This window comes from Coloeus monedula (genome assembly GCF_965178545.1).
Source record: "Coloeus monedula genome assembly, chromosome: 13".
In the NCBI taxonomy this organism is placed as follows: Eukaryota; Metazoa; Chordata; class Aves; order Passeriformes; family Corvidae; genus Coloeus; species Coloeus monedula.
In genome coordinates, this window is record NC_138793.1 from 7,373,494 (window position 1) to 7,388,140 (window position 14,647).

General features: G+C 39.5%; 2 protein-coding genes across 5 annotated transcripts in view; one reads left to right on the plus strand and one right to left on the minus strand.

Annotated features, from left to right (window-relative positions):
* ITFG1 (integrin alpha FG-GAP repeat containing 1) overlaps window positions 1-2,454 on the minus strand; it is a 73,417-nt gene extending 70,963 nt beyond the window's left edge. The window contains exon 1 of the mRNA XM_082289881.1: window positions 2,254-2,454. Coding sequence (XP_082146007.1) covers window positions 2,254-2,443 — 190 coding nt within the window. The 5' untranslated portion in view covers window positions 2,444-2,454. The remainder of the gene's footprint in view (window positions 1-2,253) is intronic.
* A 96-nt stretch (window positions 2,455-2,550) lies between these two features.
* Window positions 2,551-14,647, plus strand: part of PHKB (phosphorylase kinase regulatory subunit beta) — a 70,104-nt gene continuing 58,007 nt past the window's right edge. For 2 of the 4 annotated variants that reach the window (XM_082289920.1, XM_082289921.1), the window contains exons 1-4: window positions 2,551-2,683; window positions 11,268-11,357; window positions 13,151-13,289; window positions 13,940-14,039. In XM_082289920.1, the coding sequence (XP_082146046.1) occupies window positions 2,614-2,683; window positions 11,268-11,357; window positions 13,151-13,289; window positions 13,940-14,039 (399 nt within the window). In that variant the 5' untranslated portion in view covers window positions 2,551-2,613. Of the gene's footprint in view, window positions 2,684-5,093; window positions 5,207-11,267; window positions 11,358-13,150; window positions 13,290-13,939; window positions 14,040-14,647 lie in introns of those variants that run through there. The other 2 variants (XM_082289923.1, XM_082289922.1) reach the window with 2 other exon arrangements.

Below are 14,647 nucleotides of genomic sequence, written 5' to 3' on the forward strand. Positions count from 1 at the left end.
TTCCCATTTCACACCTCAGACTCTCACCTGCCTTTTTATTGGCTATTTGGTAAAGTAATGATGAGGATGAAGAGGCAAATGGGTTTTTACACATACCAGGTTCCAAGTTAGTTGCAACACTGAGAAATGAGATTTTTTTGGTCATTAAAGATAGATATATGAAAATTCCAGCTCAATGCTTACCAACAGTCAAAACAAATTAACTATTAAAAATTATTACATGAACAGAAGAAAGAATTACTACACCACTACATCAATCCTAAATGCTGTTTGCAGTTCTGTATTCTTTCTGATATGAGAAGACAGTAAGAAAGAAAAAAAGTGCATTGGAGGGTGTGAAAAAACAGGAACAGTTTCCATACAAACAACAATTACGTAGATTAGAGGTCTTCAGGATGAATATCTGTGTGATATATAGCAGATATATATATCACACACACACACATATATATATATATCAGAGATAAATACCACAGAAGTTTCCCAAATTCCCCAAGGAAATGCAGCGGGTGATTAGGGGAATGATCACTCATTGCCCAGAACTACCAGCAGTGGCATCAAACATAACCAGGAGATGGTACAAACTACCAGCAAGAGCTTCCCCACTTACCTGTCACATGCATAGACTCACAAAACAGGTGAGTGTATGCACAATTCCATTTATTTGTATATTCTGAGTTTCAAAAAGTGACTAAACCCAGAGTCCACTGGTACTTTTGAATTGGTCTTGCAACAGGATACTGCTGGATCTAGATTACCCCTTACATTCAGCGAGTTTACCATTTCTTACATGAGCACAACCTGATTTTCTTTTATGCATCTGAGCACATGGAACATTACTCTCATTCAAGTGAAGTAATGCAAGATCAGAACAATAATATATATCCAGCAAAAGGCCCAAGACATCATTCCCATTTCCTTATTAAGGGTCAGGATTCCTAGAACTGGACTGCTTTACATACCCCTGTTCCCCAAACTCTCATGTCATCTCCAGTGCTCATTTCCTCACTCTGTTTACAATTGGCTGCCATTTATCCCACCATTTAGAACTGTCTATTGCCTTTTGTTTTGAAGGCATTCTATAGTTACTGCTTATCAAGACTTAGGTTATGAAAAATAATGTTTTCAATTAGGTTATTTCAAGCTGATTTTTACAGTAAGTATCACATAGGAAAACGATTTATCAAGTGCTGCTATGGAGACAAAAATAAATCATGAATCTCCTTTCTGAAACTTCCACGTTTTTATATGAAAGATAAGAAAGTAAAAACTAAATCTCTTATCATGGACATTCATTTTAATTCTGACCATTTTTTCAGTAGATGAGCCAGTGGAGCATTTTCAGGGAGCCATGCATTTCAATACCTCAGCTAGATGGGAAAGTCACTCATGCTTTACCAAAGCTACTTAGAGAAACATTTCTGAGACTGAAGGAATAAAAAAGGTGAATTTGAGAATAAATTTATTATCTTAATGTGCAACTTCAAGAAAATAAAATAATCCAAGATTAATGTCTGCAAATAACACTGACCACTGAAAATAAGCCCTGATTTGAGGTCTTCCCATATCTGAAGCCTTAAGAGAAACTTGTGGCAGGTGGTAGCTGTGTGTGACAAATTTCTCTACCCTGACACTTTAACATAACGTTCAAAGTAGGATAATGTGCAATTTATCCTCCTCACATCCGCAAAACGTTTCCAAAAACATTGTGAAAGCAGGAGCAAAAAACCAATGTATGACCATTCCACTTGTAGGAATTATTTCACGACCATAAATTCAACTTTAAAGAAATATATGCCCTATATGAACCCTTACTCCAGTGCAAATTGAATACATCGTATTCCACATAGGAAATACCTCGGGAGCAAAGCAACTGTCAGTTTCATCCTGCAAACAGTGTAGTGCTCACTGCGCCGGCCCTCGGCGACACAGCCCCGGGCACTCAGGCCGTGCTCGGGGAGACAGCGAGCAGCCGGTAACCCACAGATCCACAGGGATCGTAGGGCTCAGCGAGCCCACCTGCTGCTCCTCGCCGGGCAGCTCGCCCCGGGAGCGCCGTCCCGCACCCCCAGCCCCGCGGCAGCCGCTGTCACCCCCTCCCCCCGGGGCTGCCGGGGCAGAGGGGAGGCGATCCCCGGGGCTGTCCGCGCCCCGCGGGCCCCGGCTGCGCTGCGAGAGGACGAGGAGCCCAGCTCACAGCGGCTGTGCCCCCAGAGCCCACGGGCCTGCCGCCGGTCCCGGCCGCGCACTCACCGCCGCGCAGCACGAACAGGTCCGTCTGCTTGTCCGAGTTGAAGTCGCCGAAGGCCGCCAGGGTCCCTCGGGCCTCGGGCCCGAAGAGCTGAGCGGTCACATTCTGCAGGGCGCGAGCGGGCCCCGCCAGGGCCAGCAGGACCAGGGCCAGCAGCGGGGCCAGCGGCGGGCACGGCCCGCGGGCCCCCATCGCGTACGGCCTCGCCCCGCCCGCGCTCTGACGGCAGCGCGGGGCGGGCCCGGCCCGCGGTTTGCGGCAGCGGCGGCGGAGCCTGCGCGAGCCGCTTTACGGCGGGAGCCAGGCAGGGCCCGGCCCGCGCCCTGCACCCAGCGCCGGGGGCGCTCCGGGATCGCTCCGCGATGGCGGCGACTCACATGGCTGATGTGAGCTGGAAGATGCTGGAGTTGCGCGCTCGCTCCAAACGCTCAGGTCTGACCTCTTGGCTAGCCCGGGAGGAGCTCCGGGGATCCCTCTGCCTCCTGTCGCTCACCGCCCCGTTCCCGCACTCCCTGCCCCGCTCCCGGCCCGGCCCGGGGCTGTTTCCCCGTCCCCGCCGTGTCTCTCGCCGGTGGCGGTGCCCGGGCGGTCCCGGCCGTGAGGGGCACAGGGGACGCCTTGGCGGGCACAGCCCCAGGTGCCGCTCAGGTGTCATTTGTGCCCACGGGTGCAAAGGCAGCTGCTCGTGGCGTGTTTAGTACCGCAGTTGTATAAAGTGTTGCAGCTCTGGAACAGATGAAGTGTTCAGAGGAATGCACCAGCTTTTGCCAGGTTTCTTTTAGGTAAACGTAACCTTTTTACAGCATGGGAGTTTCTTGTTCTGAACGTGGACTGTGTGGCAGCTACGTTCTGGCCTAAACCAAAGGGATGTTTGCCCAGTTAGCCTGAATTTCTGAACTTCAAAAAACTCGGAGTTTGAATTTTTTTTTTTTTAAAGTAAAATACAGTCCTAATAGGGCTTAATTGTTCTAATGGAAAAAGTTTTCGAGAAGATCCCAGTGTTTATTTATATGCCATACATGCTTGTAAAACTCAATTGTTTCTTATTTGCATGTTTGGTTGGTTTTGTTGTGCTAATGACTGATCAGACAGTGTGAGAGGAAAATGGGGCTTTATGAGGGCTCTTAAGGATTGGTTGTTTAAAGACTGGCCTGATTAATTTGGCTTCAGAAGTTCCTTTTAGGTATAGATTGATTGGCAAATGCCACGATTAAGACTGCCCACTAAAGGAGGTGTTACTTTGTGGCCGGTTACGATTACACGGTGCTGTCATCTGAAGGTTGATTGACAAATGTAGCCACAGAGCTGTACAAAACCAAGGCTGGCAGCTGCATGTTCGGAGTGTGTGAATCCCAAGTCTCAGGGCAGCACACGAACTTTGGGAATCCCCTGCAGCAGGGTCAGGCCTGTGTTTGCAGAAGGCATTTGGGTGGTTGCAAACGCTTGACCTTTTCTTAACTGCTGCTGCCCGTTACATTTTTGTTAAATGTATAAAGAATTGTCTTCTGTGCAGTGACAGATTGTTACTAGAGTTCACTTCTTTCTTTCCCAGTTCATACAGATTTTGTCCAGAGATTGTCTAGAGATTTGTTCATGGCATTTTATATAATAACTGAAGAAATTTACTCAAGAAATAAACATTATTTTAGTTGAAAAGTTCTTCTGATAAAAGAGTTTATTTAAAAATCAAATTTTATTTAATATCTTTCAGGTAACATTCATATCTAAAAATAAAAATAATGTTCTTCTATTTCAAGCTTACTGCTGCATCTTTATGTTGAAATTTGTATAACTTCAGGGCTTTTTACTTCCTTTCTGGCCCTGTCAGAAGGCAACGTGGTTGGGATTATCGTAGAAAGTGACTGAAACTCCCCCATGTGTTTCTGGTTTGGCTGAGGCCTGTGCTGGAGTCCCAGCTCACAAACAGCACTCTTTGGTTTGGTTTTGATTTTTCTTTACTAGTGTGCTGCTTGGAGTAAGTGTAGTAAACATGGAGTACAGGCACATGTGCCTGAAATGCACAAGTGATTCATGTTTTATAGCCTGCAGCAATTTATCTTGTAAGACTCAATCCTGTGGGAGGTAATTTGTATCCTCATGTTTATGTGTATTAAATTATGACTTACTTTTTTTTCCAGTAAAACCAAATTTTATTTAGAAATTTTCATTTCCCTCCCTGAAACAGTAAAATACTGTTTCATTTGTTGCTAGTCTGATTAGGAGCAGATTATAAAGGTATTCAGTAGTTGACTAATCTAAAGCCCCTGAAATTTTGGTTACTTAAAAACATGTAAACTTTGAAGATTTGGAAAAACTTGTCATCATAATTGCAAACACTTTTTTTCTTATTGTGTATTCCAGAGTGGAAGATGTCCTACCTCAAATAGCTGAGATATTCAGTGCCATAAGTAATATATAAGACTGCAAGAAACATCCTGGTGTAGATTTCACATGGGATGAAAGCAGCACTATGCATAAGCAGAGTTTTAGCTTCTTGTCATTAATGTTGCTTCACACTTTCTTATGTGCTAGTAAAATCAGTATTTTTATTTTGTCTTGAATATATCAGATTGCATTCATCACCTTTTGGTGTTTATAGCAAATTTTCTATTGAATAACAAAGCTCACATCAAATATCCAAAAGATGGATTTTTTGTAAACTGCCTTTTACTCAGATAAGTTTCATGGAAGTAAAAGCAAAATAAAACTGAGAGGTCAGTGTAGAAGAAGGAAACATTAGATGTAATGAAAGTTTGTGCTGTGCACTCTGTCGTGTTAATAACTCCACTAACATTGCTTTCACTTAATTTAATGCTGATTGCCTTTAACATTTACTAAACAGTTTTGAAACCTACTGTAGCTTAGCCTGAGACGTTTGTGATTAGCTGCACCAATTTGAAATGGCCAATTTGGATGATGACAGAGCCTCCTCTGCGCATGCTTTTTTAAAATTTGGTAAGTGTGCAGTTCTGTGTTTTGTTTTTGTTTGTGGCTATTTAATTAAACAAAAAATAATTGTGTGTTTTGTTTCAAGCAGTGTTTTGCGCTAGTAGATTCTTAGCACTGTACAGTTGAACTTAAAAATTTGAACTCTTTCAGTGTAAATTTCTTGAAATTGTAATCTACTTAGATTGAAATCTGCTGTCAAATCTTCCTGTTTTGTTTGTGTTTTGTGTTCCTGTCACCATCCCTTAGTGCAACCATCTCTGAACTCAAATTTCTCTTTTAAGATGACAGTCACGTGAAAGATGCCTTAAGAATGGTGTTTACAATTGGCTCCCAAAAAGCCCCAACGTGACTGGTTTAGAGATAAGTAAAATTTCCGGTCAGTCAGTCATCATTGGTTACAAAGTTTGACTTGTGGAAATTAAGTGGAAGCAAAGTAAAGGCCCTTGGCACAGCTTCTCCTCAGGTACAGCAGAAGCTAGAATACATGAAGTCAAGACTATTACTGTGTATTTTGAAAGGAGTTTGACTGGGATCAGATATATCCATATGTGAAACTGTGATTGGGGAAGACTCTTGTGTAGTCCTTGTTGAAGCACAGTAGTAGTCCAAGTGCTAGTGAGACTAACCAAGTAAGGGGATACAACTGGGTGATTTGGACTCCCCTGCCTTGCCCGTGGCTTTTCAGTTTTGCTTCTCTCTACATCAAAGAATATATGATGAATTTACAGTGTAAAAAAAAAATAACTCTTTCCTAATTATTATATAGATACTTGATGTTTCTCTTGTTATGATGCAAAATAAACATTTTTAGTTTTTTTAACACTTACTGTTTTGAATTCTCAGAAATGGCAATGCCTGCCTTGAATATCCTGAATGGTTTCCTGCCTTGGTTGTAGCATTTACAAGGCTTGTGTGGTAGACTTTGGCATTTTGGTTATGTGAAGTTCCTGTGTACTGGCACAATGGTCAGTATTTTATTTCTGGTGTTCAGTAGCTTTTGTGAGTTGTTATTTACTGTAAATCCTGAAATCAGTAGTTTGCATTAAGTGTAATACATGGCACAGAGAACTACCTTCAGATGATTAGGAAACAGAGAGAGGACAAAATAAATTGGTAGATATTTTTTTCTTTTTCCTCTCTGGTGACCTGTGACAGGACCTGAGGGAATGGCTGGAGCTGTGTCAGGGGAGGTTTAAGTTGGGTATTAGAAGGAGGTTCTTCAGCCAGAGGGTGTTGGGCACTGGAACAGGCTCCCCAGGACAGGCCACAGCACCAAGCCTGACAGAGCTCAGAAAGAATTTGGACAATGCTCTCAGGCACAGGGTGGCATTCTGGGCTTGTTCTGTGCAGGGCCAGGAGCTGGACTTCGACAATTCTTGTGGGTCCCTTCCAACTCAGGATATTCTGTGATTCTGTGAAATACTGATTGAATTACTTGCACAGTGTAACACATGATTTTTGCTTTGTAATTGATAGTTTAAAAGCTTTGGCACTTCAGTCCTATTTTAATGAAACTATTGCAAGATTTTACTCATTTTTACCCGTGTTATCATCACTCAACCTAGGTAACAATTCATACCTTTTGTTTACTTCTACTATGTATTCAGGTAGAGGAAAACTTTAATACCTTTTACATCTTCCTCTCCAAGCCCTTCTCCTGGCGTTTCCTTACCCTTTTTTCATTGAACTGTAGAACAGTTCAGTCTGGAAGGGTTGTCAGGATGGCACCTACTCCAGCCTCTTGCTCAAAGCAGGGTCATCAACTATGAAATCATAGTTTCCTCCTGTATGTAGTCATTAAAAATCCCCATGTGATATAATTTCTTAAACTTTGCTGTGAGTAGAAATAAAATCCTCTTTGGTCCCAATGACTTCTGTAATGTGAAGATGTCATTGCCCTTACTAATGCTGGGTAATGAAAGTTACAGTGTTCTGAGGTCCAGAGCTTGTTCCTGGCTCAAGAGTTTGATTATGTCCAGACCTAGTGTCACATTAAAGGCTGTGGTCAGCTTTCATTCTTATCAAATCTAGAAAGAAATCTTGTATTCTCAGCTTTTTTCTTTTGGTCTGTCCTGATTTAATTATGCAAATCAACATTTTCTTGTGTTCTTCTGGCATGTGAAATGTTGGGAATAAAGTTCTTGCCATGTTGCTTCCATTTGTTTGGGATTAACTTTGTGCAAGTGTTTGCTTATATTAATTCTGTACTTTGAAAAAATGGAATAAACCATGCTTGTTGAAATCTTTGCTTCTTGAAAGCAAATCTTTATCCATAGACTCAGTACAGAATTCCATTCTAATCCCTATTTTTCTTTAATATCCACAATTACTGCCATCTTCAAGGAGGTGTGTGTGTGTGTTCAAAGCTTCTGTATATACAAATTTGGGAGCAGAGTTATTTTAAAGTCATTTTGGTCATAGCTTCTGAGTTGAAACATTTGGACAGTTTATATCTCTTCCCTTAAAGAGCAGTTAATGCTAAACTCAGGTATAACTGGAATAAAAATGAGGTGGATGGAAAAGTACTGTAACTTCAGGATGACATAATATTTTCAGCCTCCAGAGCTTGTGTATACAAAGGATTGAAGTTTCTTCCTGTTCTTTAATACTTCGAAAGGAATGTCTATCATTTTTAGTAATCATTCAACTTGAAGAGTGGCAAAATCATATTACTCTGGAACCTGTAAATGGTAGGAAATGAAAGGGGATTAGTTTTCCTTCAGATTATGAATATAGGATGTTTAGTCAGTGCAATGTCTAAAGGCAAACAGGGTTTAATTGGACTTGGGATCAAGACTCTGAGTGTTCTCTTATCAGACATTAATTATACTAATGCAGGAAGTGGCACTTTGATTTTCTATCAGTTTTTTACTGATCTTGAAGTAGGTGCTGCCTGCAGCAATGCACTTGTGGTGTAAGGAAATAATGGGCACACTTCATTCTTTGTGGAAAAAAAGCTGAACTCCCATATACCCTATTTAAATGTTGGATAGTTACGCCACTAGACAGCAGAAGAAATAGTAAATCAACAAAATGGGTTTTTATGTTCTTCCTAGCACACCTACTTATTTACCCAAAATAAAACTCACACTGTATGGCTACAACAAAGTGATGTATTTATGAAAAACAGTATTTAAAATTAATGTCCTCATTCTGTTCCTTCCAGATGCTAACATACAAACTGAGACCTCCAGGGTACTATTTGCATATGTCATTCTGTTATGTTTAGAGTGCTGCAGTCTTGCTGTTGTCATTTTTAAAATTTTTTTTTTTCAGTTTGAAAACCTATTTTAAATATGTAATTGAAAATAGCTTTCTATGACAGGTTTTTATATTGCTGAACTCTTAAATAGATTTTGGATGAGACTGTAGACAGGCTTTTTTTCCAGCCATCCTAAAAATAGCTTCCTCTGTGTTACAGGCTCACTCCAAAAGCACAAGGAAAGGAGCAGCTTCGTATTTGTCCTGACTGTTCCTTGCTTTGATTAGGTTGTGATAGTAATGAAATGTAATTTACCACATCATTTCTCCAGGAGAATGCTGTAGACACCCAAGCAAAACATAAACTATATAGATGCTAATGAGGAATTAATGAAGAATATGTGGAAAACTTTGATTAAAGCAAGTTCTCCTCCTTGTAGTAGGAGTAATTTTAGGGAATACTTCCAAAGCATAAAGCTTTCTTTTTTGTCAGTTTTTCAAACTTAGAATTCATTTGACCTTTCTGTTCCATCAACAGTCTACTCTGACTGTTTTACTATATTTCTATTAAAGTTTCAAACATCTAAAATAATGTAATTTGTAGATGGTGGTGTTTTGACATTTTCATGCTCTCTATTCTGTTTAATCTTCTTTCTGCACAAAGTTGAAACCTTTAAATGCTCTGAAATAGAAGAATATGTTTGCTTTTTGTTCTTGATAACTTTGTTTTGTTTCTCTGTTGGCCACAGAGGGTCACAGTTTGTCTGGTAAGTATTTGAATTAGAACAATTTTAGTTCAGGAACTTTTGACTTGTGTGTGTGTGTGTGCCTGTGGATGCTCAGGTGTGTTAGCAGCCTGCAGGAAGTGGGCATTCTGAACCTGTTTCACACACAGATATGGTGGTGGATATGCGTATGATATATAATTTGCTAATCTAAGAGGTAGAATCTTAATTTTGCCTTTGAAAATCTAGTAAGTGAATTTCTCATAAATTTGCTGCTTTTTATGCACTGACTTCCTGAAGACTTTTTTTCCTTTGTGTATTCTGTCCTTTCACTACAACACTGTACAAAATTACAGTTACTGCAGCTCACTGTGTTGTGTGCTTTTGCAAGATAACTGAATTAATTGTATAACACTATAAATTATGAATCATCTCATGGACAGGGATTTGTAGGCTAAAAGTAGAAAAACAAAATTGCTTTGAAAAATGGATTTAAATTGGTTCAGAATGTTCATTATTTATTTATTTATTGTAATAGAAGAGACAAAAGTTGTGGTATGTTACAAGTTTTTCTTTTCCATTGCAGAACAATTTCATTTCTTTTGACTTTGTTTTTTTAGGCAGCTCAAATAAACTGGGCTCTCTGTCCTTGCCTTTCAGGCCCTTTCCCACATGTAGGTTTTTATTTCTAAATTAACCTCACCCAGAGAGGAAAGAAAAGGCTGTAGGGGAAGCTCAGATGGGTTGGGAAGCATCACCAGGGCCTCCATGCAGAGCAGACACCCAGGGGTCTGCTCAGGGAGGGGTGGATATTTTTCCACTCCTGTGCTTGCAAAGCAAAGGTAAGACTAACCTGGGTGAGGTTCGAATTCTTGAAGGGCAAGAGACATTTTGTTCTCTCCCCACCAAAGGACTTGATTAATAAAGCTTCTGTCACCATTCCACACACATTTCAATTAGGTTGGAAAAGACCACTGAGGTCATCAAGTCCAGCATTTGACCAAACACTGTCTTGGCAACTGGACAAGGCACTGAGTGCCACATCCAGTTCGTTCTTGAACACTTTTCTTTTTCTTCATTTTGTTTTCTTGATTTCATGGGGATGAGAGTCCTGTGTATGGACAATCTCATGTCTGATGCTTGGGAATGTGCTGGGATTGCCAAAGAGGCAGTGTGAAAAGGAGCACTCACTGTGTCCTGCCAGAACTGCTTGGCTGGCTGGGCTTCCCTGGCCCTGCATTCCCTGAGCTTTTCAGAAGGGCAGCATCCAGTCCGGAAAGGGGGAGTTCTCATTCTTCCTGGTAGCATATGGCTTTAGGGGAGATCTTGCCGTCCAGAACACTGAATAAAGCCCAAGTGATTTATGGAGGAGAGCAAGATGTTACTCTGAAATTAGAACTTGGAAATGGTTCATCCCAGTAATTTTTAATAGGTAGCTCAAGTCAGCTCTCAATAAAACTGACTTCTCAGGTGCAGATAGGGAAGCAGTGGGACAGTGAGAATGAAAGACGGTGAATTGATAGCATTGTATTTCTCTGGAATACAGGTAATTTGTGGGCTTTATCTGTTTAATAGCTCGTTTAAGCTTTAGTAGCATGTGGGAACAAGCCACTCTTATTCTGACATGAGATCAGCTGGGCTGACTCTGGTGGTAGGTACAAACAAGGTTGGGATAGGTGAAACCCTGATAGTATTGAACATCTTCACCATTTTAGAAGGCAGGTAGGGCAATAATAATTGACTATGGTCTACTTTTGTCCCTCTTCTCTTTTTCTGCATATCTTCTGGAATTTTCTCTGTAACGTACTTGAGTGCTAAGCAAATGTTCCTAGAAAATTCTTAACATTTAATGGTTGTCATCAATAATTAACTATATATTTATGTAGCATTTGCTGTAGTTGAGTATCTAGGAGGCATTGGAGATACAGATGGAGGTCTGGTTTGTATAGACAGGCACTGTAGAAAAAATTCTCTGAGACTGTAGAGATAACAATTTTTTTGTTTCAATTAAAGTTCAGTAAATTGTGCTTTTGTATAACAAACATGAAAAAATACCCAATTGCAGTAATTTTTAGCAGTATTAGAATTATGAAACTGATTCTGATCTTGATTTTGGTTTTCCTTTTTTATTCTTATTTTAGGTTCAATTTATGAGCCACTTAAATGTATTAACCTTCCAAAACCGGAGGGGGAAACTCTGTGGGATAAATTAAATCATTACTATAGAATTGGTAAGTTAATAATGCTTGAACTAACCTGGATGTGAGTTAGAATTGATATTTGCATGATAAATACCGGTGCTACGTTATTCCTACTTAAAGATAGTTTCCTAAACTTCTGCTGGAAGTTTGGAAAGTGCAAAGAGCAGGGCTGAGTTACACTTCTTGCTGAAAATCAAAATGTCTATTGAAAATCCAGTCCAGCTGTAAGACTGAAATTAGTATTATTTTGCATAAAGGGGTAGCTTAGGGTTGGAGCATTGACCAGATACAGCTGAGGAAAAATTTAAATGGACAAAAGCTTTCTTGTAAGACTTGGAGCAGTTTGGTAGGTGATCAGTTAGAAGTTCTTTTTTGTTATTAATGGTGCCATAATGTATTTTTGTGTTGAAATTTAATTTGTTAGCTAATTTCAAGCCAACTTTAGTGCTTTTCTTTTCATTATGAGGCTATTTTACGCCAAAACCATTCAAGAAGCAATGATTGCTTCTTGTTAGATTGTTTTGGGTTTTAGTATGTTTGTGTTATAATGAAGTCCTGCCTGTATTCTAAAATCAGGGTTGCTTAATGGCTGTGCAACTGACAGTTTAAAATTTAATTTTTACTCAGGTGGGGGTATAGAATAGAAACAATTTTCCCATCACTCTAAAAATGTGGGATGAGACTCCATTCAAATGGCTTTTTGAAGTGAAATCTCAGTTGTACCTGGTTTATCCATAGATGTGTTGCTTTTTTAGATGCATTGCTTTTAGCTCTCTTACAAAGGAGATGTTCAATTTGCTTTTTTAATACTTGGCAGCAAGAAATCTGTGATGGTGCTTGCTATTTATCTCAGGCAATTATGCTGCTGCTACAGTAAAAATCTACTACTGAATTTATGCTTCATTTATAATAGTCTATATTGACCTTTTCAGGTCATATTTTATCAAAGTTTTTGTTATAGGGTATCAAGACACGGAAGAATATAATGCAAAGAACTGTAAAACCTTGTAATTTTCATTTTAAATACTTCGTTTCTAAGTATTCCACAGGGACAATAAAGAGGCCTTCATAAAATTGATGCTTGATAACAATCTGTGGAAAAAAACCCTGCTTTCCTGTCTTATGCTGAACAGATTATTGTTAGAAAGGTCACATTTGAGGGCATTAAGCCCAGTTTCAGTCTTGTAGCATTCTGGTTATTATATAGCCTTATGAAAAAACAGTTCCCCAAATGCAAAATATTGAAGTACAAAAAGAATTAAAAGAATATTTAGTATTTTTCTGAACTCAGTTTTAGCATCTTGAAAATTCCTGTCTTACTCTGTTTTTGTATCAAGGTACTGACTTAAGTAATTGTAGTTGTCCTTTTCCTCACTTACTCCTTTCTACTTTTATAAATATTGATGCAGTTGTCTGGCCTGAATTAAAAATGTAATTATTATGAATGTAGAGTTCTGGAGAGTTTAAGCATTTAACTGACTGGGGGGGCAGTTGACATAATGTAGTCACTTTTTACTTCTGTTTGCATAGAAAGGAAGTTACTGGGTTGCTTTGTAGGAATTCTGTACAAAGTGGGTTGTGCTAGAACAGAGTCACAGAAATAGTTTTGAATTCTGCTGGGGTTTTGTGTAAAAAGGTCTAATTTGACTGTAAAAACAATGTAACAAATTTTGTGTGTGTTTTTCCTTACCTTTCTTTCTCTTATTTTATCTCGTGTATGTTCTAACAGGTTGTTCACACCTTGATCTATTCCTGAAAATCTGTTCAGAAATGGGAAGAAATACAAATGTTGCTAACAACCTTTTTATTTTTCCTTCTTCCAGTTAAATCAACGTTGCTGCTCCATCAAAGCCCAACCACAGGTCTGTTCCCTACCAAGACTTACGGGGATAACCAAAAGGCAAAAGTCCACGACAGCCTTTACTGTGCTGCCTGTGCCTGGGCATTGGCCCTTGCTTACAGGTGAATAACTTCTACACTCGTGTCTCTGCCAAGTTACATTCCCTCTCTTATTCAGGTCCCTGGGAAAGTTTTAAAAGATGGAAGTTTATCAAAAGTACATTTGTAAACCTGTAGAGAATGGTGTGTTTCCAAATCTCAATAAAAATATTTATGAAGGTGCTAGGTTAAAAATGTCACTCTACTTTTGGTAAGTAAACATGTTTTCATATAATGTAATTGGTACCAGTATTTGTTACAGAGGAATTAATGCATGCTACTAAAAATAGAGGTTCTTCTGGCAGATTGTACTCAACGGATACTGCTTGTTTTAAATCTAGTAGGAGAGTTCAGGGCATTGGCAGGCTTGTTGCAGGCACTAAGAATAATTTACTTGCAAGAGACTGGATGTTATAATATCAGGAAGAATTTTTTTTAATTCTTAAATTTTGAAATATGAATGCTTGTGTAAGTCGCATAAAAACCCCCTTTTTTATTATTGCTTTTAATAAGAAAGGATGACCAGAGCAGTAAATACGTTGATATGAGTGAGGGCACCACTATGCAGCAACATTAGTTAAATACTTAATATTCCAAATCATTAATGTCTCCTTTTTTCTTCCCCCCCCTCAATGCATTTGCAATTTGTTTTATGAGTTATCTCTCTCACCCAGGCGTATTGATGATGACAAGGGGCGGACTCATGAGCTGGAGCATTCTGCTATAAAGTGCATGAGAGGAATTCTCTACTGCTACATGCGCCAGGCCGATAAGGTAAAACTGCGTGGCAGACGTGAGCACTCGCCTCATTCGAAGGGATTAATTAAACTGGGAAAACTAACTGCTAAATAGAGATCAAATTCAGTGTTTCCGTGTGCCCCAGCTCAGAACAGCTGCTTTATTGTTGTCAGGTCACAGCATTATTTTAGGGAATAGAAGACAGGAGCATTTTGGGAAGGAAAGTGCAGTGTACGCTTGAAACTTCTTTGTGTTCATTTTGCAGTTATTTGTCCCATTTAAATATTACACCACTGGTAGTTGTGGGGGGTTTTATGTCTTTTTAGTGATTAAATGGAAAGATTTTTGTTGAGGCTGGAGGGTTTTCTTTGCACTGTTATCTTGGTTATTGTGTTTGCAGTTCTTCTCCTTACCTAGCTGATAATTTTGATTGCTTTGCTTGGTTTCTTTAGCAGACATTTCCCAGCAGTATATTACTTAATGACTTAAGTTCACAAAGGCACATGTTTCCAAAATGAGTGGGGAAACAGAGTAATTTATTTGTGTTGCAATACAGTTGATTTATTCAGCCCATAATTCTCTTGTGAGTATACTCTAAATATTCAGGCCTTCTCCTTATCAAAATTTAGGTGTGGTGGATTAAT